Below are 26,989 nucleotides of genomic sequence, written 5' to 3'. Positions count from 1 at the left end.
TTCCAGTTGATAGGGTTAGATCGTAATTTATCCCTTTGGTTTTCTTGTCCCTTCTCACGAGGCAATGCAAAATTTAGAACTTGAGCTGGCGTGCAGACCTCGGACAGTAGCTCCATCTGGATTGAGGTATTTCTTTTGCAATGAAAAAGTCCTTTATTAAGTCCTCCTCGACGTTCCTTAGGGCTGCTTTAGATCCGAGTTCACGCAATCTGCAATCTCATTTGAATTTTGTTGTACTGTATTTAACTGGAAGCGGTCAAACGTCGTATTTATTGGGCGTGTAAACGTTAATCCTAACTTGTAGTTGAGCTCGTTTGTGGAAAATCCATCAATCAGTGTGTGGGGGGGTTAAGTTGATGGTATATTCGGCTTGCTTCTATTCCAGGGGACAGATATACAAGACTTTACTATACCGGTCAATGAGGGGGCCTAGATTTCTGATGTGTTTGAGTCATTTTCTCAATCTACGCGGGGTCTTTCGTTCCGTGTTTCTCTTATGCGATTCTCTTCATCGCTCGCACCTTCTATGACTTCTTAGTATGACGAAACTGTTGGATAGACAAGCTCCGAGGCAGTGAGTTTCAGGCGTAGAAGTTGGTCTACGTGTAGACTTTTTTCGCCATGACTGCTAGTTTGAACGTTGACAGCCATGACGTCCATTCTTGAGCGGGGTAGGCGCATGATTCCCAGTACAAGTGCACGCCGACCGGAGACCTTAGCGACTGCTCCATGTTATGATGATGCCTGGGGAAAAACACTGGCGGATAAATACTCAATTTCGCTCGATTCAAATCAACTGAACGTTAACTTCTCTATTTTTGTTGCCATGTGCTCTTCTCTAAAGCGACTTGCGAAAGTTTGAACTTAATTCAGTCACCAGACAAAACCTGCTAACTATAGAAACAGAAACCGTTCCGGGTAAATTGACATATAAATGAACAATTGCAACGAATGATATTTATATCTGGATATAGTTTTAAGAGAGTTTGAAATAATAGTTTGTGATGCTTGGTCGCAATCCCTAGGGATTGAATTTCATGAAATAAATTGCTAAGTTGTGTTCCTTGTATAATTCCTCCATAACAGACCCCCACGCTTGAAAGAATTTTGGACTCAAAATTCTGATGGGTTATAGACGTCCCTAGGGTTGATATCTGAAATGGAGCTCGCTGCCCCTACCTCGTGCTCCTCCGTCTCATTTGCGATGAGTGGTTCGACTCCAATGTGACGACTTCAGTAGCGTTCTTATATGTGGAGTTGGAACTATCGATATATACCAGTTCCATTGGTTTATCATTAGTTGGCTCTTTGCTAGCTGACGACTGATTCCAGATTCGATCGACCATTTTGTCGGCTCGCGGCGCTGATTGCGCTTTGCTTTGCTTCGATGGAATGAAAGGGGATTTTATAAAGTCGTTCGGATTTGAGGATGTTGTAACCTTGAAAGTCCATCCCGTGGGAGTTTCTCGGATGTTGAATGTACGGACAGTTGAAGAGGACTTTAAGTTGTCCGGAGTGGACTTCAGGAATGACCCATTTTCAGATGAGCTAGAATAAAGTACTTAACGTTTTTCCAATTGGGAAGCTTGACGTTGGCTCTGCTTAAGTTCTGCCTCTTTGGGCTTTTGGGCGAAAGTTGTAGCTCTCGCAATATTCGTTTTGTTGCCCCATGCCTCTTGGCTTTGGTTTAGGTTTCGCTTGCTCCTTCTGGTTAGCTTTGGCTTGTGTTCCGTGTGGAACTTCTCTATAACAATAACAATAATAATAAAAATAATAATAATAATAATAATAATAATAATAATAATAATTATAATAATAATAATAATAATAATAATAATAATAATATTATAATAATAATAAAAATAATAATAATAATAATAATAAGAATAATAATAATAATAATAATAATAAGATTAAAATAATAATAATAATAGTAATAAAAATAATAATAAAAAGAGAAATATTAAGAATATAAAAATAATAATAATAATAATAATAATAATAATAATAATAATAATAATAATAAAGAAAAATATAACAATAATGATAATAGTAACAGTAAGAGTAATAATAATAACAATATTAATTATAACAAAATAATACTTATAAGTATAATAGTAAAACTACAAACTTATGATACAATTTTAATATTCAAAATTATAAAGAAACTAAAAATAAGTAGAATAATAATATTTGTCGTAATAGTTTTATTAGTAGTAGTAGGAGTAGTAGTAGTAGTAGTAGTAGTAGTAGTAGTAGTAGTAGTAGTAGTAGTAGTAGTGGTAGTAGTAGTAGTAGTAGTAGTAGAAGTAGTAGTAGTAGTAGTAGTAGTAGCAGTAGTAGTAGTAGTAGAAGTAGTAGTAGTAGTAGTAGTAGTAGTAGTAGTAGTAGTAGTAGTAGTAGTAGTAGTAGTAGCAGTAGTAGTAGTAGTAGTAGTAGTAGTAGTAGTAGTAGTAGTAGTAGTAGTAGTAGTAGTAGTAGTAGTAGTAGTAGTAGTAGTAGTAGTAGTAGTAGTAGTAGTAGTAGTAGTAGTAGTAGTAGTAGTAGTAGTAGTAGTAGTAGTAGTAGTAGTAGTAGTAGTAGTAGTAGTAGTTCTCATCAAAAGCTACCAATGAATCAAAAGCATGCTGGAAATGCAATTGTTGTTTTTCTACAGGGCTTGGAAAAGAGAGTCGAGATTTTGCAGTAAAGCCGCAGAAATAAAGAATCTTAAATTAGTGAATCCCATCAGCTCAAAGTCCGAAATCCTTGAAAAGCGCTTAAGTTGTAATAGATGCAAACAAAAATTCAATTCTGTTAACGATCGGAAAGTTCATGAAGCGAGATACTGCGGTAAACTAAAATTCAGAATGACTAAAAAATTTTCTAACAGTGTGAAGAATGCTTCTGGAACCGAACGTGAGATCGTACGTCAGTTTGGAAGAGCTGGATTCAAAAGAATTTAGCTGTAAATGGGCTGAAGGTAAACAACGCTTCAGTGATTTTTCGGTTATCTGGAAAAACAAGCAAATAGTAACAAGGTTGAAGTGCAAGTTATACAGAGCGTTCATTTTGTCATCAGTGTTGTACAGCTCAGGCATGGACAATGACCAAATTTTTGGAACAAAAATTTGAGAATTTTTACAGTATATGCTTAAGTTGCATATATTGTGTGTCGTACATGACGAAAGATAACCAGTCTGTGCTCAGCAAAACAAAGATGCCAACCATTGGGGAAATGAGCATGATTACACGCATGAAATGGTTTGGACACGTACAAAGAATTTTGAGAGAAAGACTGCTAAAAAAGCTCACGAATGGAACCCTACTGAGCGTTATCCAAACGCCGCAAAAGCTGTCGGAGGACAGCCAAAGATATGGCTAGATCAACTACAAAACGATCGCAAAAGAAAGAAGATCCAATTTTCATTGATTCAAGTGAGAGCTAAATGCGATTCGAGATCAGTCTTCAACAAGTTCATTTCTTCAACAAGTTCAAAAAGTTTCTTGTTTAACTAAGAACTTGGCGTTGATTCAATATATTGAGGGAAGTAATCGGGAAGTTGCCAAGAAATTATCATGATAATTGCCCGGCAAGTTCACGATTCCTTCCATTGTTTTCTCGGTGGGAAAATTAACCGCCATGAAACTCGAGAAACTTAACTACTGACAGTTTTACTACACAAATAACAGGATTTCTGGGAAATTATTTGGAGATTACCAGGAAAAACAAGCTTCTTTTAGGGAATTTTCTTTTCGGGGTTTGGTTTGATCGCACAACCTTATTATCGGAGGTCATTTCAGTGTGCGGATGGTATGATCAGAGGTCTATTTTGTCTGGGATGGTACCATCAGATGTCACTTCGGTGCGGGGTGGTAAGAGCAGAGGTCACTTCAGGATGGGAAAAGTCTGATCAATGGCGGATTCAAGCGAAAATTAGTCTAATCAGAGAAGAGTTTGAACGTAATTGGGTCTCATCAGAGACCATTTCCAGTGGAATTTTTTTCTTTTGATTTTTTTAACCGAGAGAAGTTGGTTCTGGCAACAAAAAGCAGCATTCTGATCAGAGACACATCTGATCAGAGCCTGATGGCTTTGATTAGAACCAAAGTAGTTCAGCTGATAAAAAGTGCTGGTCCCCTTAAAATCAAATTTTGATTAACTGTAGAACACAACGTTTTATGGAAAGCTGTCTAAATTCATCCATTGATTTCACAATTTGCACTAATCGTATGCTAAATAAATTTTTTATCAGCAGTTGGGTTTTTTCTTTAGCAATAGTTTTAGAATTGTCTTTTCTTTCGTTGAATTTAATGATGCAAATATCAATTCTTATGAAACAAAAATATTATAACAAAATTAAAGAAATTCGTTCATAGTGAAAACCATTCACTGATCAGACCATTTCGAGCACACAATAGTCTGATCAGGAGTGAGTTTTGATCGCCCAATAGTCTGATCAGAAGTGATATTGAGCGCACAATCGTCTGGACGAAGGTCTGGGTTTGGTCTGGGCCATGGTCGCACAATCGTCTGCACATTGGTGTGATTTTGGTCTGATCAGAGGTAATTTCCGTCTAGAAAGGTCTGATCAGAGACATTTTCGAGCGCACTTCGAGCGCACACGGTGTTTCGAGCGCACTTAAGTCTGGTCAGAGGATACTTTTGTCTGGGATGGTCTGATCAGAGGTTACTTTCGTCTGGCACGGTCTGATCAGAGGTCACTTCCGTATGGCACCTCAACCTGGGCATTTCTACCAGGGAACGTCGCACTGGCAACGTTATTGTAATTTATCGATCATAAGACGCCTTTTATGTATTTTATATAAAATACTAGCTATGCAAAGATAACAGAAAATTTTTAGTTTGGCTAATCAACAGTCCAGAAGGCGACTTGCAGTGTCGAAATACCGTTCCAAGGCATCACTTGATGAATTTTTAGCCCACTTTTATGGTACCGTACTTACCATAGAACGTCATAAAATATATATGTGGACCTTTTATGATGTCACAGTTTGTATAAATGGAGATGTCAAAAAAATCTCAAGATGTTTTGTGATATAGAAAATCATTTGAAAAACAGATCTGAACGTCTTAAACTACAAATAGAAAAGTAATTATATTTTCCAGACGCCTTAGTTTATCTAGAACGAATCATTAGTGTTTCATGGATTGTTCACGGGAGCATGAAACTCAGATTATCTAGAACTGCATGCAAGTTGTCCCGTAACGCAGTATTCAAGCCTATATGAAACTGCTTCAAAAATTTGATGCTGAATATGAATCTAAATTTTTATGATTGTAGGATGTTTAGTAAATTTCCATGAAATCCATATATGGCGTTTTATTATTGGTAAGTTTCTTTTATGGTGGTCAACCCGGGCCAACTTTTCATTTTTTTGTGAGATCCTGGGTATTTCATCAGTCAAAACAGATAAAACTATACATTACAATTATCACGAGGTGGGAGATTGCAAGGGTGGTTGTAGGGTCTTTGATTTGGTGAACCGGGAAATAAAGCTGAAATTAATGATATTACATGTTTTTTGATAGACAATTATATATATAATATAACTTATAGGGATATGAGATTAAATTGAATATCGATTTAACTAACGCAATATGCGCAAATATAATCAAATTCCTAAAACATTACGAAACGCTACAGAATATGGTCACCCTAATAACCATGATATTAATCAATGATCTTACCAAATAATGTCCTAGTTATCTATTACAGATCTTTCGAAGAACCGTACTTATATTTCATTTGCAAAATTATTGAAGGTTTTATATGTCCATAGGTGTGGGAAACTACAATGTGTCACTGATAATACTGCCCGGGGAAATCCAAAAGTATCCGGCAGCCTTTACTGGTTCAACTTTACAGTCCCCCCTGTGATATGCAATGTTTTTGCATCTAGTTTGAAGTCATCGAGCGACACTGGAGATGATCTGTCTTATGTGCTAGATGGTACTTGGTGTGATAGAGAGAGTTTCTGTCACAAGAAACAGTGTCTTCACATATCAAAAATACAAGGACTCACGTCATGTCCTGAGTTAGTTTAAAATTTGCTCTTCTTAGTCTTGAAAACGTTTTTTGCATCAAAGAGCTATTTCAAAAAATATTTCGAAGATTTAAGTAGTGGATAAAACAAGGGATTCAACCACCAGTAAAATTTGTCCCTTTCTCCTAACGCTAATCGCGCATGTCGAATCGGGCCAAATTTTACTGTTTGTTGAATCCCTTGTTTTATCCACTACTATATATTAGCTCTATATTCACTTCTTTTATATTTTAAATCTATCATTTCTTGTCTCACTTAGTGCAAGCCACTAGTACAGAGTTAAGCTGGTAATTAACCATTATCAGACGGATCCGCGAAGCGGTTTCACCGATAGTTCGGGTTCTATCCTCACTGACTCCAGTGAACGTATCCCAGATACTAGTATAAAACTAGTGAGACCGTGTAACAAGCACGTAAACAAACTTGCGAAAAAACTTGAACAAAAAAGAAAACTTGAACAAAAATGGAAAGAAATATTAAAATAATAAAAATTTTCATATATCGCCTAATCAATATTTAATAAAATTCAAACAAAAAGTTTCTGTCTCACTTGGTGTAGTGCTTAAATTATCGAGTCTAGTTAAGTTGCATTAGCAAACGGAAGGTTTGGGGTTCCTTCCTCACTGACTCCAGTGAACGTCCCCCGACTTTGATGAAATACTATGAAACTAAGTGAGATAAAAAAACCAAATTCACAGTTCTTAAAAAGTATGATCCCTGCTGTGAGACTGTATATGGGACACAATGTGATGGGTATACAGTCAAAAACACTTCGGTGGAAACACAGTGATTAGTGTTTTTCTATGTCTTCTTGAATACTATACTTATAAACATGCTCTCTGAATTGATTTCTAGTGTGACCATATCTATATCTATGAAGATAAATACATAGTCTACATTTCCCATTTCTAAATCTATATAATGATATATGTTTATAAACATTACACATACTACACGTTAGATATTGATCAGGATCAGAATAATCATATCCTAAATGTTCTATATAATCTTTAACCTTAACCATATTTTTACATACATACAAGAATATTCTAATTCTTTACAATTATTACAACATTCTTTCCAATGTTTATTTATGCATTTATTGCATTTCATTTCCATTTTTCGAAAAATTATTTTTTGATTAATTCCCTAAATAAATACATCATGTCTCAATCAACTAATACTAGTGTCATAAACTTCTGCGATGTCTGTAATCTATCCTTTGAATCAAAGAAGGGTTTATACAGACACCAATCTTACGATCTCAAACATAAGGAACTTTTGGAGAAAATGTTTGAGTCTGAAGAAGAAGAAATCTTGGAGAGGGTGTATAATCCGGATGAAGATGATTATATTATTAAAACTAGGGCTAAAACTAAAACAGAAACTAAATCAGAAACTGAAACTGAAAACAATATCTACTCTAAGATTAGGTTTATATGTAAAGAATGTCATGAAGAATTTAGAAGTAAAGTAGCTCTAACTACTTATTCATATAGTCACAATCGCATGTATCTAGAAAACACAGAAGACTTCGATATAAACTCAAGTCAAAACATGAGAGAATTTTATATTACTGATAATGGTGGGAATTACATTGAAGATATAGATGAAGCAACTAATTACTCTTTAGAAGAAATTAAAAACTGTTACCAGTTTCGTAAAGTTAAGAGTTTTAAATATAAGATCACGGCAATGTGATTATAAGAAGAGAAGCAAAGAAGAAGTTAAAACTACTAAAATATTTTTCAATACTGATTATATTAATAATAATGCAATATATGAATATGGTGACTTCAATAGGTGGCTAGATTTCAAAAAAGAAATATATGAAGGTTATGGTTATGATTTTTGAGTTTCTTGGAATAAGAAGTATTCAGTTAAACATTGAACCAACTAAAGCATCTATTGGTAGTTATATAGATTTACCTCCAGATCTCAAAAACTCCAAATCGATATTAAATATACGTAGTTATAAATACAATTGCTTACAACTAACTATAACTGCTTGGCTACATCCCGCCCCATACCATGCAACTCGAGAAAGTAAATATGTAGATAAACTAATTGAACCAAGACATCAACATGAAGATGATTTTGCTTATATAATAAGAATACAGAAATTGTATAATATTAATATTTGGGTATACACACCTTGTGGTAATGGTAAAATAAAAATGTTTAAACAAGTGGATGATTTTAACAAAGATAGAAAAGATGTAAGAAAACTAGTTTGGAGTAATGGTCAAATAGAACACTGTGCCCTAATAAAAAATATAGAAACCTTGTTAGAACAACCAAATAAAAACAACATTAAATATTATTATTGTGATAGGTGTACCTATTGGTTTAACTCACAAATTAAATATGATAAACACGAATGCAGCACCTCATTCAAACCAGAGATTGTTTGTCCTAAGAAAAAACATATTACTTTTGTAAATGAACACAAACGTCAGAATATAAAAAATATTATAACTGCCGAAATAGAATGTTGCATTGTTGATCCGCGAAGCGGTTTCACCGATGTCTCATCTAATGATTTAAAATATGTGATAGCTGAACATATTCCAATAGCTTTGGGTTACACCTGGCAAGGTAACTTCAAACACTACTTCGGTCTAGGCTGCATCAAAAATTTGCTAGAGATCTGTTAGAATTAGAAACTGAGAATAATTTCAAACATAATGAAAAGATGATATTCACAGAAGAAGATAAATTATATCATGAAACTAATAACACTTGTCATATCTGCAGTAAAACATGTATTAATAAAGTAAGAGATCATTGTCATGAAACTGGTAAATATAGAGGACTAGCATGTGAAATATGTAATCTAAGAAACAAACAACAAAACTTCATTCCAGTAATCTTTCATAATGGCTCTGGCTATGACTTCAACCTACTATACAGTGAACTCTTTAAACAGAATAATGATAAAAGAAAAGTAGATAACATACCACTAGCTGCTGGTAAATCTAAGATGTTTAGCATTGGTTGTCTCAAATTCTTAGACAGTTATAACTTCTTAGCTATGACTCTAGATCAAATGGCAAAGATTTACGGATGTAAAACTAAAACATTATATCCATATGCATACTTTGGTTTAGACTCCTTGGGAACCACGACAAAGTTGTATAGTAGCAAAACTACCTATAATAATCTTATAGGTTATCTAAAAATAGAAGACTTCAAATCCTCTCTACATAATAAATTACCAACACAAGAAGATTTCGATATCTTTAATAAAGACAACAGTCATAAAACTGGTAAAGATCTAACTATAGAGTATTTACAAAATGATGTGGAATTATTATACTATTGCATGAATGCATATGTTAAACTAAGTATGAAAGAATTCAAGCTCAATCCACTACATTACGTTAGTCTCCCGGGTTATAGTTTTGATTGCTGGTTAATGTCAAGCGGTGTAACATTAGATACATTGCAAGATAAACAAATGCTAGATGATTTTGTTGGAGCAAAGAGAGGTGGTATATGTGGAATAATGGGTTATAGATATATAAATATTAAGAATACTAATACTAATGCTAATATTAATGATAATACTAATACTATTACTAATACTAATACTAAAACTAATACTAATAATAGTACTAATACTAATACTAATCAGAGAACCTGCTTCGCAGATACTAATGATAAAGTTATTAATAGAAATATATGGTACATAGACGCAAAAAACGTATATGGTTATGCAATGATGCAAAAGTTACCTCATAAGGATTTTGAGTTTATTACTACTACTACTCTAGATGTAATATTGAATACTCCAGATGATAGTGATCATGATTACTATATAGTTTGTGATATTGATTATACTAATGAATGTAAAGAGAGAACAGAACAGTTAGCACTAATGCCTAATAAGAGAAAGATAAATGATAATGAATTGGGATACCGACAAAGAGAGAAAAGTAAAGCAAGATCAGGGAAACTGCTTCACAGATCAGAGAAATTAATCTTAGACCAAAACAACAAAACAGAATATATGGCTCATTATAGGATGTTAAAGTTATAAAGATGTTAAGATGGGAGTAAAAGTAACAAAAATACATCGAGTAATTAAATTTAAACAAGATTATATATGTAGCGATTGTATACAAAACAATACAAATAAAAGAGCAACAGCTAAAACTGAAGCAGAAAAGGATGTAAGGAAACTAATGAATAACTCATTATATGGAAGAATGTGCATGAATCCTCTACACTTCTTTCAAAGCAAGTTCTTGCATGATGAAGAAAAGATAATGAAAATTGTAAGTAAACCAACATTTAAGAATATAACTAGATATAGAGATTATAGCCAAATAGAATATATAAGGAAAAAAATAGAATATGATTCTCCAGTATATGTAGGTGTTACTATCTTAGAATTAGGTAAATTACACATGTATGATGTATTCTAAAATATTCTACAACCATCCCTCAAAGATCTAACACTTCACTATATGGATACAGACAGTTTTGTATTAAGTTATAGTGCAGGTAAAGTTAGTGATGAGCATATGGACTTAAGTAATCTAGACATACCTATAAAAACTAATAATAAAGTACCCGGCAATTTAAGCACGAGCTGGGAAGTAGGATTATTGAGGAATCTATAGTATTGTCCCCCAAAACATATAGCTTGAAAAATTATCCTAAAAACACTAAAGAAAAAGGAATAAAGAAGCATAATAATGCTAGGCACATAGATTATTATGATGCATTAATGAATATTACACAGAGAACATTAGATGAATGTAGAATACAAAAAGTTGGTGATAACATGACAACAACAAAAACAAGTAAGATTAGTCTAAACACATTTGATGATAAAAGATTTTATGTAAATAATATTAAAAGCTATCCTCATGATGAGAATCTATATCTATTCAAAAGAGATTTAATAAAAATGATCCACCAAGCATCAGTGAACGAGCAAAGCTCGCGGTTTACCAAACTGCTTCGCAGATCATTAGATAGAGACAAAGACCTACTGGTTAATAATATTCTAGAACTAACCATTAATGATGATAGAAAGTTAATTGAAGTTGCTATTATATTATATAATGAGCTTTGCTAATTTTTATAACAAATAATTTTAGACCTAATTCATTCATTACATCCATATGGTTGGTAGTTAGTATATTATAAATCATTATCTGAGCCATATATTTTTCCATAATGTCTCCCATGATTGTATTCTTATGTAGTGTAGCTCCAGCTATTATATTTTTATTATATTCTCGAAATTTTATTATCTTCCCAGCCCCATCCACATATTTAGAATAAGTTGAAATTGTTAAATCATCATGTTTTGGTTCCTTAATATGATCAATAAACTCATCTATAGTATTACAACGTCTTTTACAAGCTAAACATCTTTTTAGATTAAGAGAGAAGCTGTTTTCATTATCCATTTTTTTACTCTTATTATAATTTTTCAATACATATAAAATGACTAAACTAGATAAACTTATAGCATTAAACAATCTAGAAAAACAAAACAGAAGAAATAGATTAGAAGATAAATTAAAACAACAAGAATGTTATGGTGAAATAGAAGAGTTATTCGATCCTGTAACTAAAACTATCAGTGAAACTGCTTCGCAGATAAATGAAAACACTGAACGGAATCTAGCATTAGTTGAACAAACATTAAGAGCAATAGATTGGCAAAATCAAGAGTTAGATAAACAAACTAAGATGATTGGTGAAACTGCTTCGCAGATCGAGCAAGCTGGTTCCCAGTTTAATAAAACTGCTTCCAAGATGGGTGAAACCGCTTCACAGATTGGTAAAACATTAAAGGGGACCATAAAGCAAACTCAAGATATAGCACCAGTTTATGTTGATACAAAAACAGCCAAACTTCTTCATGACATGGGGGCTCAAACTAATCCTCAATTAAAATTAGAACTCGTAGATTTACCTAGTAGGAGATATAAAATGAATGGTGTTCATATAACGCTAGAGCAGGGTGCATTTTTAGTTAGGGATAATGTATATGAGTTTTCAGAAGGATTAACTGATTTTCTTACTAAATCAAATGTAACATATGATGATAAGGTTGAGGAAGATGAAAACAAAATTAAAAGGTTTTTAAAGGATATTAGATATGATTTATGAAAAGGGGATAAGAAAAGCGCTAGATATAGCACAATAAAACGTATAATGGAGGTAAGAGATGATATATTTGGCAGGGGATTAAATGGCAACCCAAATAATTTAGTAGAAAGACTAGAATTATTAATACTAGAAACAAAAGCTGGTCATGATGGATTATATGATGAAATGCTAGATATATCTAAGCAACTATTAACTATGAATATTATTAATCAAGAACAATTAGATAATTTTGTTTTTAACTATGGTAAATGAATAATGATGGAAAACAACAACAAATTTTATTAGCTAAAGAAGTATTCAGTCCTCAAATAACAAAGTTTAAAAGACAAAGAATAATACCACTATATAAAGATGAAACATGGTCAGCTGATTTAATTGATAAGTCATCTCTAAGTAAATACAATAATAATTATAAGTTTATATTAACAGTTATAGATATATTCACAAAATATGCATGGGCTATTCCTTTAAAGAATAAATCTGGTTTATCTATAAATAATGGTTTTAAAACAATCCTATCAGAAGGACGAAAACCAGAAAAATTATGGGTAGATAGAGGTAGTGAGTTTAAAAATGAAACATTTAAATCTTTACTTAAAGAATATGGAACCGGCAAAGCCGCTTCCGGGGTAGAGCTATATTCTACTTATAGTGATTTAAAGGCTGTGTTTATAGAGAGATTCAATAGAACATTATTACACATAATAAATAAAACCAATGTTCATCAATGGCGATGGTAATTGGGTAAATATATTAAATGATGCTGTTGTAACATATAACAATAACATTCACTCGACAATTAATATGACACCAGTTGACGCTTCTAATAATCCTGATAAAGTTAAATACACTTTTAGTTTTAAGAATATTAAACCTAAACTTAACGTTGGTGATTATGTTAGAAATGTAGATAAACGTAATATCTTCTCTAAAGGTTACACTTCTAATTGGAATAGAGAATTGTTTAAAGTTAATGAAGTTCTAAAAACACAACCACCAACTTATAAAATAGGAGATATTAATGGTGAGATAATAGAAGGTAAATATTACGAACAGGAATTATTAAAATCTGAGTTTGATTTTGAATCTAATAATAAAGTTTTAGAATCATTAATTATATTTCAGACAAATAATGACAAGAAATAGATTCAATCAAGCTAAACATAAATCAACATCAACATCAACAAACAACTTAACACTAAGTAAGGCTCGTGGGTTATTCCTAGAAGATAATGATGATATTGATATGAAGGATACCTATAAAATTAGAAATGTTCATCCTCCTAGAGATGAAAAAGATGTTGTTAATAAAGAGTATTGTGAAAATAACTTATTATCCTCTTCTTATAAAATAGACATTTTAAGTAAAAACATAACTGAACTAAGAAAAGGTGACTTTGATAAAGTTACAACTAAAACATTACAACTAAATGAAACACAAGTTAATGAAGAACTAATTAATGAGTTTATTGAATCAACAAATGAAGTCAGAAATAGTGTTCAGTTTTGTAATAAAGTTGCTGCAGATACTATCTCTAAATATAATCAATTAAAGCAAGAATTTGAAAATAATAAGTTTAATCAGAATATAACTAACATACACTTAGATGAAATGTTTACTAACGGTCTGAGAGAAATGAAAGAATACAATAAATCTCTTAGAGGTGTTATAGTACAATATATATTTGCTATACTTTTACAAAGTAAGTTACTTGATAATAAAGAGAAAGACAGACTTGAGATGCATTATAGTTTTAATCAAGAAGATATAATGAAAGAAATAGAAAGAATTTTTACTAATGAAAATAAGCAAAGCAATGACCAATCCAACAGCGCCGAGTGAGAGATTACTATATCCAGATTTGTCATCAGTATCAGAAAGATTGATAAACGAAAAGATTCAAGCTAATAATAAACTTAACAACAATATCAACATTATAAAAGATATTAGAAATTATTATGAAACTGAAACTAATAACTATAATAAGAAGTTAAGTAGATATGAGAATTATATTAACATAGCTGAGATAACAGAAATAGTATTATCATCAATAGCAACAACTGCAACAACAACATCAGTTTCATTAACAGGTATAGGATTAGCTTATTCTATACCAACAGCTTTTGCTACACCAACTGTTTGTGGTTCATTATCAAAAACAATTAATACTAAAATTAGAAATAATATTATAAAGTATTCACAAATGTATATTTTAAGTAAACAGTTTAGTGATAAGTTTAATAAACTATATACTAAGTCAATGAATGATAATAAAATAGATAATGATGAGTATAATGAATTTGTTAAATTATATGAGGATTATAAGAAGAACAAGAAAAATAAGCTGAGTATTTTTTTAGATTAAAGGTATTAGTGCTTAGTAATAACAATGTTTTTAGTAATAATAATATTAGTATTAATATTTATCCGCGAAGCGGTTACACCGATCGATAAATATAAATCATAATCATAGCTATAATCATAATCATAATTATAATATAATCATGGATATAATAATGGATATAATCATAATCATAATCATAATCATAATCATAATCAAATAATTATCTTTTCTTTGTACCTAAGTATAACCCTCTACCTTTTTTTTGTACTACCTTTATACCTTCACCAGTAGTTGCAAATTTAATTAAATCAGATGTAGCCGCTAGAGCTGCTTTAGGGTTTCTAGATGCAGCTGCACTTCCTATTTTACTTGCTATTTCTAAAGCTCTTACTGGATTATTAGCAACTTTCTTTTCAAAATCAACCGTAGCTTTACCAACACTTTTAAAGAAATCTTTAAGTCCTTCTGCTTCTATTGCTGCATCAGATACTGACATTGATTTATTCCTTCTACATAAAACACAATTACCTTTTAACATTTTAGTACCTTTTGAAGTGATAACTCCTCTTAGATTAACAGTACCACTATAATGTCTACCTCCAACACAATATAAATTAGTTTTGAACTTATTTAAAAGACTCATTTCTATATATAAAAAATAATGGAAGTTAAAAAGTATAATCCATTTGTTATTATTAAGCCTAAACCCAAGCCTAAGCCCAAGGTTAGACCTAAGCCTAAGATTAAGCTTGAAGCTGGAGGCTTAGCTCTAGAGAATAAAAAGAAATTAGATATTATTTATGCTAAAGGTTTTGTTAATACTAATAAGAAATAGTTGGGTATTAACAAGAGTAACAATTAGAGCTGACTAGCTATAAGTATAAGTATAAGTATATGGTTATGTATAAGTAAAAGTTTATAATTATAACAATAACTATATTATACTATAATTATAAATTACGGCTAGAGTTATATCTAAAATTATAATTATCGCTAGAGTTATATCTTTGACTTAAATTATAACTATGATATAATATCAACCATCTTATTACCATCACTATTCACACTAATAACCTTCCTAGTTAATACTAATGCATGACATATAACATCTGCAACTGCAGCACTAAATTTAAAATTAAGTTGTATTGGTTGTAGACCTATATGATCTCTTTGATATCTAGTATCGAATACATATATTCTATAATTACTTTTGAATGTTCTATGAGTAATATATGGTTTTATATTATGTGGTAGCCCATTATAATCTTTATTAAAGCTAACAATCTCTTTAAAAGCCTCATGATAATTATTGGTTCCGTAATTAATATTCATTCTATCCTCAGGATAAAACTCACTACCAATCTTACAATAACATTCAGTAACATTCATTACATCAAATGTACTTGCATCATGATTTTGTTCATTAACATTATTATTTTCAAAACCAACTATTATATATAGCGGTCTTTCCAAACCACCTTCCATACCAAGATCAAACAAGAAGTTAGTAGCATTGGGCACATTCCTATAAAATGTCTTTCTTTCATAATAACTAAAATCTACATTATTCTTTTTACTTAAACCCGTTTGTACAATAATTCTATTATCATTACTAGGATCAATACTAGGTACACACCATGATATATCTCTAATTTCTATATTACCATCATTGGCAACTGCACCAGGATTAGCATTAACTCTATATAGAGCTCTATCATTATTATTTCTTTTTAATAATAGTTTAAATCCTAAACCATATATAATCTTTTCTAAATCATTTACGAAACCAAGTAGGTCACTCATCTTAACCATCATATACATATGTCCTCGTTGTGCAGCAATATGGTCACTTTTAAGATGACTATCTCTATTGCCCTGATTTCTAACGAAACCACTCTCATGTTCATCACCAGTACTAGTTAATAACTTATACATCAATAGATTAGGATGACAATGATCTATATATTCAATAGTCCTACCACCACTAGTTTCAAGCTTAATTGAATTAAACAATGCCACCATACCATAATTAACTAATCTAATATTAGCATCATTAGCAAAACACCACCAGCAACATCTGATACAACAAACTCTATCTCTAGATATGAATCACGCAAATTTAAGTGATTCTCTTCTCTATTGAGTATGATATTAATGTTAGTATTAACCGTATTCATTGTTGCCAGGTTATTTGGTTTATATTTTATAATCTTACTTTTATGTATATCATTTTTGTAACCATAAGTTGCATCCAAATTAAAATCCATTTTTATTAGATAAAAAATGACAGACAACTTGATTCTATATGAACTACAAAATATACACGAAGCTTTAACTAAAACTAAAGAAGAGTATACACTTAACTTTAGAATGGTAAAACCAACAGAAAAGTTTAACTTTTGTGAACCTATACTTAATACAACGAAATTAGGTTTAATTAGATTATCTATTTATAATTCAGTGTTTAATGTGAATAGGAGAAATAATCAATTCTTATATGCTAGTACTGTTATAGAAGATGATGAAGCTTTACCTCGGGCTCTTAGCTCTGACCCTAACCTTAACCCTATCTCTACCTTAATCCCGAACGTTACATCTATAGTTAATTATAATTATAAAGGAATCCCGTTGCTATATTCAACTATTACACCGGGAGCATATGAGTTAACTGATATAGCAGAATTAATAAAAGAAGAAACTGATGGTAATGTTATAATAGAACCTGATAACAATACGATGAAATGTTTAATGGAAATAAAACAAGGAGCACTCAGCTTTGATATAGAAAACCCACTAGCCTCATTACTAGGACTTAGAAAAAAAATTTATAAAAAAGGTAGATATAAATCTCAGAAAATTATTGATATTATGGGTTTTTGTACTATTAACATTCATTGTAATGTGATATCTGGAGCTAAAGATAATGGTGAAAATACAGACACACTATATACTTTTAATCTAACTGAACCACCAGGTTACTTGATAAATATTATACCAACTAATATCTTGTATCAAAATGTAACTAAACATACAATAGAATATATAGAATTTCATATTAAAGATGGGCATGGAAGACCTATAGACTTTAATGGCGATGTATTGAGTTTTACTTTACATTTGATTTAGACTTATACTTATCTGCGAAGCAGGTTCCCCCGATACTTACACTTAGACTTATCTGTGAAGCAGGTTCCCGATACTTATACTTATACTTATCTGTGAAGCAGGTTCCCGATACTTAGACTTGTACTTAGACTTACACTTATCTGTGAAGCAGGTTCCCTGATACTTAAACTAAACTACAAAACTCTCCGATCCCAATTAATTCTTAGTTTACCATTAATATTTTTACTTTTAGTTATATCAATGACAATATAATTATAAGGCTCTTTCCATACCTTATTACATATATTAGCAAAATCATTATAACTAAGTTCAACATTATTAAAGAAATCTTGATATATCGATGCTAGGATTTTACCTCTCTGTTCAAATAAAATAAATAGATTACAGTTCTCTCTAACACTCTGCCTATCTAGAGAGAACAGATTTTGATTAAGATATATCATATTACAGTTATTATGTCTACCTCTACAAAAGTATTCATTAATAACTGGTTCTTTGGCTCTAACATCATCGAATATCATTAGTTTCTTTAAGTCTTTGGGTAGTTTATCGGGAGATGGTAAATCTTTTCTATCTTTAACAAATTCAACATCTGCTTTTGGGTTTATTCTTTCTATGCCATGGTACTGATCACCAGTAGGTCCAATGATGTATAGCTTATCAAAGTATATACTAGCTAGAATTAATTTTTTTAATAAGAATGTCTTACCACATTCACTAGGACCAGATATTATACATCTAAAGTTATCTGGGAATGCGGCTTCAGTAATTAAATCATCATCATTTAACAATGAATATAGATCATCATTTATTTTTACAGATATCGGTGAATTTAACAAAACAACTCTGTTGAACCGCTTCACGGATATTATTAGTAGGACTATTACTAATGCTATTACTATTGCTATTCCTATTAGATTTACTCCTTTGATATTTTTCATCAAATAGATCTGCGAAGCAGGTTCCTTGATATATAAAATTGTCATTATCACTATCATTATCATTATCATTGTCATTATCATTATTAGCAAAGCTACTTCGTAGATCATTATCATTAACATTATCATTATCATTATCATTATCATTATCATTATCATTAACATTATCATTATTAGCAAAGCTACTTCGTAGATCTTTATCAATGACAATATCACTATCATTATTAGCAAAGCTACTCCGTAGATCATTATCATTATCACTAACATTAACATTATCATTATCATTAACATTATTAGCAAAGTTACTTCGTAGATCATTATCATTATCATTAACATTAACATTATCGTTAACATCACCTCTACTACAATTCAAACAAAAACACTCACTATATATTCCTGGATATTTACATTGATTAACTAGAATATTCAAAGCACTTTTAATTCTAAATCCTCTATCAAAAAGATAGATCATGTATAAACAATAAGCCCCACGATAAGATTCATCATATTGTTGTATTTTCTCATTAGAGCCTAGATCAACATATTCTTCTAAAAATAAAAGTGGAGTTTCTGCACCAAAACTATCAAAGTAATATGTTGGACCACCTTGTCCTCTTATAACTAAAACCCAATGTGTACCTTCAGTTGGATGTAGATTTACAAGAATGTTGAAGTTAGGATCCCTGATACTATCTGGAGTTTGATCTCTCATTACAATTTCAATTGGTGTTAGACTTATATCTTTACCTATATCTTTTATTCTGATATCACTCATAGCATTATTATAAATATTAAATTTATTATTGAATTCCTCAAAAGTTAAGATGAGCATTTTTATATAATAAACTTATTAAATCCAAGTCTAAGTCTAAATCTAAATCTAAATTAAATCTATATTTATTATATAAAAATGGAAACAGGTAGTGCAGTTTTTATTTTTATTATTATAATCGGAATTTGTTATATAATCTATGATTGAAGACCAAGTAAATATACAAAACTAGAAGAAAGCTTTTTGGATTTATGAATAGGAGTCTAGTTAGATTTGAATATGAAAAGTCACCACTACATACTATTGTTTATGGTGGAACTGGAACAGGTAAAACATATTTTATTAGACAATACTTAAAGTTATACTTAGACCAAAATCAAGATCAAGATCAAGATCAAGATCGAGATCAAGTTCAAGATCAAGCTAAAATTATAGTTGTAGTGGCTAAAGATGACAGAGACTGGATAGATCCTGAGTCTAATAAGTTTTATACTGGGTTTAATAAATGTGATATAAATATGATCACAAAAAATAATATGCATAAATTTCAAAATTGTGTAATAGTACTTGATGATATGGGTGATAGGTTAAATAAAGATAAAGGTTATTATTTTACTGAAGGTAGACATTATAATATTCAAATGATTGTAATGTGTCATAAACCAGCTCAAATAATTAATACAGCAAGAATGAGTTGTGATACTATTTATTTAACAACTTATAATGGATCTGACCTATTTAAAAACTTTAATGAGATATATAAATGCGAACATGACTTCAATAAAATAATTAGTGAATTAAAAAGTAACTATTATAATTATACAGATGAAATGTCAGATGAACTTCGTTATGGTATAATTAAATATAATAAAAAGGAAAATACTTTTACTATTATTAGTAGTAATAGAACATTGATATATGATTCAAGAGTTGGTTTCCTTGATTTAAAAGCTCTTAGTTTAAAAGATGATTTAGAGAGAGAAGATATAAATAAACTTATAGCATATATGAAACCACTAATGATTAATGCAACAGATAGAAATGTTATTAATCATGATAATTATTAGTTTTTTTTAATAAACTTCTTACTTTAAATAATATTTAAATTCCGAATGATGTTCTAACTAAAGAAATGATTATGGGAAAGGGTATGAAAATTTTATCAAATATTGGTGGAATTATAGGCGAAGGTTTATTTATATTTAATTGTTTTTATCCTGATTCAATATCAAGAAATGCTGGAACTGTAGCAATGGGAGCAAGTACAATGTTGAGTAGAGTAAATACATTAGTTAGTGTTGGATATGGAGAAGAGATGGAAGGTGAAACACGAAGTAGTTATACTGATAGTGAAACATGGTCGAAGACCTATCAGGGAAGCAGTTTGGTAAACCACGAACAAAGTTCGTATACTGATCAGTGTAACTATGACTTCGTCAATGAAGAGATGGGAATTTTGAATAGAAAGGGAGGAAGGTTTTTAAACAAACTATATATAAATAATGAAGAGTTTAGAGAAAAGATTATAAATTTTGTTAAAGATAAAAAAGAATTAGACCTTGATTTGATCTTAGATAAGAGATGTAAAACTAATACACTCAATACTTTAGGAAATAAATATTTAGCAGAGTGTGTCACATCTAAAGATAATACCAAAGATTTAATTGAAATCATGGCTAAATTTTATTCTAGAGCCTAGCTAATTTTATAATTTCACCTATTATAAATGCTTTTACAATGTTTAGAGTGTAACTATAAATGAGGAAACATTGCTGTTTTAAAATATCATTATGAATCATTTCATAAAAATAAAACTGACAAATGTATGTGTGGTAATATAATATTAAGTGGTATTTGTGCTAATAATTTTTCCCCATGGGGTTGTTCTTTAAAAAATGAATCTAGTTCTAGTTCTAATTCTAATTCTAATTCTAGTTCTAACCCTAGTTCTAGTTCTAACCCTAGTTCTAATTCTAATTCTAATTCTAATTCTAATTCTAGTTCTAACCTTAATTCTAACTCTAGTTCTAACCCTAGTTCTAGTTCTAGTTCTAACCCCAATTCTAGCTCTAGTTCTGGTTCTGATTCTATCTATGACTATAACTCTAACTCAGATCCAAACCCCAACCCTAACCCTAACCTTAACCTTATCCCTAACGCTAACCCCAGCTCAGAAGTATTAAATAGATGTTGTAATAAGTGTAATTATATAAAACCACTAAATAATTTTGATGAGGGTAAGTATACATGTAGAAGTTGTACTTCAGCTAAAGTTAATTGTCCATATTGTACTTCTGTTGTGAGATATGATGGGATACGGGCTCATGTAAAGAAACAACATCCAGATATAGAACTGCCTAGAGGATTTAGTAGAAATCTGCAAAGCAGGTTCCCTGATATAACCGATCGGTGTAACCGCTTCGCGGATAAAACAATTAATCCTAGTTGGCAAAGTCCTAGAGCTGTAAGTCCTTTAGTTATTAACCAAACAGAGGATCTGCGAACGAACTTTGTTCGTGGCATGCCAAGCAGTTTCACTGATAGTTGTTCATGTAAATACTATAATTTTGCATCATTTCTTATTAATAATGGAATAAATATAGAAAAAATAAAAGAAAATATAAATTTATTGAAAAGTATAGATAATTTTAAATAAAAAGTATAAAAAAATATCAAAAAAGAGGGATTCACTCTTTAAGAGCGAAAACGAGCGATCTTTTCTACTGGGGATCACTCCGAATAAGAGTGAATCACTCTTAAAGAGTGAAATTTAAATTTTGCTTTGATTTTTTGATTTTTTGTTTTATTTTTGATTTTAATTTTAATTTTTATCAAATTTTGAGCTAATATATAGTAGTGGATAAAACAAGGCTTTCAGAAATCAGTAAAATTTGGCTAGATTCGACATGCGTGATTAGCGCTTGGAGAAAGGGTCAAATTTTTGCTGGTGGCTGGAAGCCTTGTTTTATCCACTACTGATTTACTTGAAGTTAGATGAAAGTGTTATCCTATAATTGCCCCAGAGACAAATAAAGAATTTCTCCGAAAAATGTTTGAAAGCAAGATCTATGTTGTTTTTTGGCGCTAAATCACATTATTCCAGAGATCACTGCAGTGAAGCTTCAAAGTAGGCTACATGACAATTTACCCAATTCCATTTTACCCAATGCCAACTTATCCAATGCTCTGTGATCTTTTCGTTCAATTACGATTCAATGTTCGGTTGTGATAGTTTCATATCAAGACCAACGGGCCATTGAATTATACATTCGGCTTGTCGTTCTTGTAATTTTAACAATAGGGTAAATTAAAGTTGGCATTGGGTAAAACGACATCGGGTAAAATGTCCTGACACCAAAAGAGATTAAGTTTACATTGATTCAAAATTTCGGTACCAGCTGACGCCTGTAAAGCAGGTTGCAAATGTGATATTTTACCTTATACTCTTTACGATAGTAATTGCTACGGACGGGGAGATTGCCACCCACTCATTGGAAAATGTGATTGTGACAAAGGGTTCTATGGATCAAACTGCAACGCCACCCTTCGACAAGGAGCCCTGATGTCATTGAGTGAACAAGACCGAACTAAACCCGATTTGAAGAAGAGCTCTAACTCTTTCCTCAAGTTTGGTGAAAGATCAGTAATTTTGGTTTGGGCTTTTGCCATGATTGGTGGATTGTAAAAATAAATCTTACCAGTTAAGTTAACCGAACAAAAACAGGTCTTCTTGGGGGGGGGGGGGGGGATGGGCAACTAACCCGTGGAGACCGGAGTTATTATTGCCCAACAAATGCGTCTGGAAGTGCGATAAGTCACTGGTCTATCACCGACAGCATGATCGTGTAACAATTTTGCAATAGTCCCGAAATATTACGCTTCCGCTTTCAGTTTCATAGTACAAGTGTACCGACGACTTAAAGACCCAAACCGACAGACATCTACTCTGCCAACTTTTCCCGCTCTTCCACTTTTTCGCAAACTTGTAGCGGTTAATGAATTCAAAATTTTGCAAAAAATATTACAAGCAAATGCTTATAATGATTTTCTGGCAATCCTTTCGTGAAACAATTCCATCAAGCGTCAGCTGTAAAATTAAGTCATGTCTAGTTAGTTTAAAACCCAAATTTCACTCCACTGATCTCGAATATGGGATATGAAGGATACATCAATTTCACCATTTTTCCAGTTATTATAATCTATTAACCAAAACATGGACACTTAATATCTGGTGATTGAGAAAAGTTTTCCCTACCCAGGTCATGACCACCCCTGCTTCTGTCATCAGTCTATGTGTAATCAATCCTTGCTTGTTATTGTTCGTTTATTGTTTCTTCTTTCCTCCGTAATAAATTGTTGAGCTCATGCTCTAAAAATTTTTCTTGATATCTAGCAACAGCAAGATAATTTTCATAATTACAACCACCAAAAGTTTGAATGCATATGTTTGCCTTTGAAACAACCGCAATTTTTGAGTTCTCATTGCCATCAATTCATAGAGTGAAAAAAAACAACTATTTAGAAATCGCCAAAAAGACGAACGAAGAATTAGTATGGAAAAAAATAACAATGGGGAGCATGTTATGTCTGGGTATGCATAAAAGTGTCTGTGGTCCGCAGCCCGGAACCTGATTAGGGCCCGTCGAAAGCCCCCCCCCCTGATTACCCCCCAAACTGATATAAGAGTAATGGGGTAAATGTCTACGGGGTTAAAACGATGTAAGATAAGGGGGGTAATGGGGGTAATGGAGAGTAGATTCATATGGATGGGGCGCCGATAATTGGGCGAGCATTGATGGTTCAGAGGCTAAGGAGAACTGGTTTAGGGTAAGAGGTTGCGAGTTCAAGACTGTAACTCTTTGTTTGTGGCGGGCTAAAACAATGTAAGATTAGGGCTTTTAAGGGGGATAATTGCTCCCCTACTCTTGCATCATTGTACTCCCCAAAAATACCCCCAAAAGATGTAAGATTAGGGGGTACATTTAGGGGCGTAAAACAATGTAAGTTTAGGGGGGGTAATCGGGGTAATGGGGAGTAGATTCTCATAGATTGGCCGTCAAAAATTGGGCAAACATTGATGGTTTAGAAGCTAAGGAGTACCGGTTGAGGATATAAAAATGTTGCGAGTTCAAAACTGTCAGTCTTCGAGTAAGGGGGCTAAAACAATTTAAGATTAGGGATCTTATTCCCGTACTCTTGCATTTTACCACAAAAAATTAACCCTACTCTTGCACCATTTTAAAGCCCACCCCCAGTCTTGCATCGATTCAACCCCATTACCCCCTAAAATTATATTAGAGTTTTCAGGGAATTTGCCAAAAGCTTCCCCCGATTACCCCTTAAACTTTCATCTTTTTGCGACACGGTTAATTGATTTTGCAGCTAAGTGGCAAGTTTTAATCTCAGTACACTCCTCAATAACTGTTTACTGAAACACCATTTAATTGACGCAAGCTAAGAATCTGTCGAACTTTTGAAGTCAATGAAATGATTCTTACTCAAAAGTTGAACTTATTGTTGTGAGAACAAATTTATAGCTGTCAGGTTTTCATATTTGTGTACTAAAACTGTTGTAAAAATTACACGGGTACACCGCGAGAACGATCAACGTTTCTTGTTTCTGATTTAGCAAATTTCAACCTAACATTATATGAGCTAGGAAACGACAAATGTTTCACTAAAAAAAACATTTCGAAGTTAAAAAAGAATATAAAACCAAAAGCTAACTTCTGCGTTATAACACAGTTAAATTCCAATTTGTCTGAGTATCTAAACATAATCTATGCAAAAAGAATTTTTGCACTTACGTTAAAATAATAGTCGGTCACGTAGCGTGTAATTCTACTTCATTACTAGTTGTACTTATCAAGATGCATATTGCGGTTGAAAAAAATTAAAAACCGTGCAACGAGTCCGAATTTCAACATTAATCAGTGCCTTCATGAAAAAATACAACCCTTTTTTCACTGGAAATACCATAAAATTTTCCATATCTTGTCCAAAAAAAACGATACATTTGTCCTCCAATAACTTACTAACCGAAATAAAATTGAAATATAAAGGGCTGTTTTTGATCACTGAAGAGTACACTGAAAATCTTCCGTTTGTGTCATACCTTCAAACAAAATTAGAGAAGTTATAGTGACTATGAACATTTCAAACTACAAAAACTGTTCGAACTCAGTGAAAATTTTGCTATTCGACATAAAACTCAAGGAAGAAAAAAATAAATTCAACCAATTAGAAAAAAATGCAAGGGAAGTTCAAAAATAGAAAAAAAACATGCAGACTAGTAGCTAAATTATATCTGTTATAACTTGTGTGTTTTCATCAGACAAACAGAATTGAATCCGTTGAATCTATAATTACCAAAGCAGACAACTCAATTGAAAGGCGGATTTTATGGTGTCTCCATTTGGTGGTGGAGTTTTATTAATAAATCTATCAAAACCTACTAAATGACAGAAAAGAGTTGCTGCTTCAAGAAAATTCAGAAAAAAGAATAAAATTTTTGCAATCACATACTTTTGGTCGCTTCTAATTTATTGCAAACTTAAAGATTTACTTTGCTTTAATTTCATATCAGCTTGCCGGAGGTTGACAGCAGAAGGAATCTACGCTGATTCAGTCTAGAAACTTTCTGTTTTTTTCCGGATAGCAAGTACTCTGTTACAATGGCCAGTTTTGATATTTCAGTAAAATTTACTACATGAAAAAGGCACGAACAAGATTTGCTTAATATGAAATTCGCATTTCAGCATGAAAATTCTGGCATCATTCTGCTCAGACTTAACTTCAGCCGACGAGTAATTTTCAGACTAAATAGAATAAATTTATCCTTGAAGAATTCTATGACCTCAAGATAATCTTAATGAAGAAAAAACTGCACATAAAGAAACCTAATATACTCTGGAGATGCATTGATTTTGAACTGAATTAAGTATTTACTTTTAAAACGCGCTGGTTCAGCACTGATACGATCTGAGACTCAAGCCAAGTTTGATAGCAGACATTGTTTCAGAAGCGTTTTTTTTAATGAATTTCATTTTTATTGTAGAATTTCTGTGAAATATTACATGAAGTTTTAGACAAGGTGTATCAGAGAATTTGTGTGTTCATCTACTAAAATTGCTTTAAAAGTTATTCGGGTTCTGTAAGATGTTTAAACAAAGAATTGTCGTCAATTAATTGTTGCCAGTTAACCAGTCAGAAAAATTTTCAACAGGTTGGTGATTAGCCCATTATATTCAAAATTGATGACTTTTGGCAACCTATATTGCAATGAAGGAAATAGCGCAAAGAACTCTTCAGTTTAAAATTGCGTGCGTGTATGTGAGGCGATTTGGCTAGAGAGAATCATACTTTTTCTAAAACGCAATAAAACCAAAATGAGACCCGTTCAACTGATTGAAAACAAAATTGAATATTGTAATTCTGAATCACGTGCGTGTTTGTTTGTTTTTTCTTACTAGTACTTTTCAACTTTTTTTAACATCATTTCTTCAAGTCTCAACAATAGCTGTCGCATAGTGTATCGATTGTTGGAGTAATCCTTGCATGCTTGTGGACGGTTATTGATTTTCCTTGAAAAAATTAGGAAGGCAATTAAGAATCTGACTGTCAAT

General features: G+C 31.8%; 2 protein-coding genes across 2 annotated transcripts in view; both read left to right on the top strand.

Annotated features, from left to right (window-relative positions):
- Positions 1 to 23,049, top strand: part of LOC142338054 (disintegrin and metalloproteinase domain-containing protein adm-2-like) — a 37,986-nt gene extending 14,937 nt beyond the window's left edge. The window contains exons 4-5 of the mRNA XM_075387686.1: positions 5,785 to 6,039; positions 22,821 to 23,049. Coding sequence (XP_075243801.1) covers positions 5,785 to 6,039; positions 22,821 to 23,049 — 484 coding nt within the window. The remainder of the gene's footprint in view (positions 1 to 5,784; positions 6,040 to 22,820) is intronic.
- LOC142337623 (ubiquitin-conjugating enzyme E2-17 kDa-like) overlaps positions 19,434 to 26,989 on the top strand; it is a 461,614-nt gene continuing 454,058 nt past the window's right edge. The window contains exon 1 of the mRNA XM_075386990.1: positions 19,434 to 19,448. The gene's annotated coding sequence lies outside the window, so the exon portion shown is untranslated. The remainder of the gene's footprint in view (positions 19,449 to 26,989) is intronic.

The sequence above is a fragment of the Convolutriloba macropyga genome, chromosome 4 (assembly GCF_964194025.1).
Source record: "Convolutriloba macropyga chromosome 4, txConMacr16.3, whole genome shotgun sequence".
NCBI lineage: Eukaryota > Metazoa > Xenacoelomorpha > Acoela > Convolutidae > Convolutriloba > Convolutriloba macropyga.
Note: the sequence above shows the minus strand (reverse complement) of the source record. Positions and strands in the feature narration are given on the sequence as shown.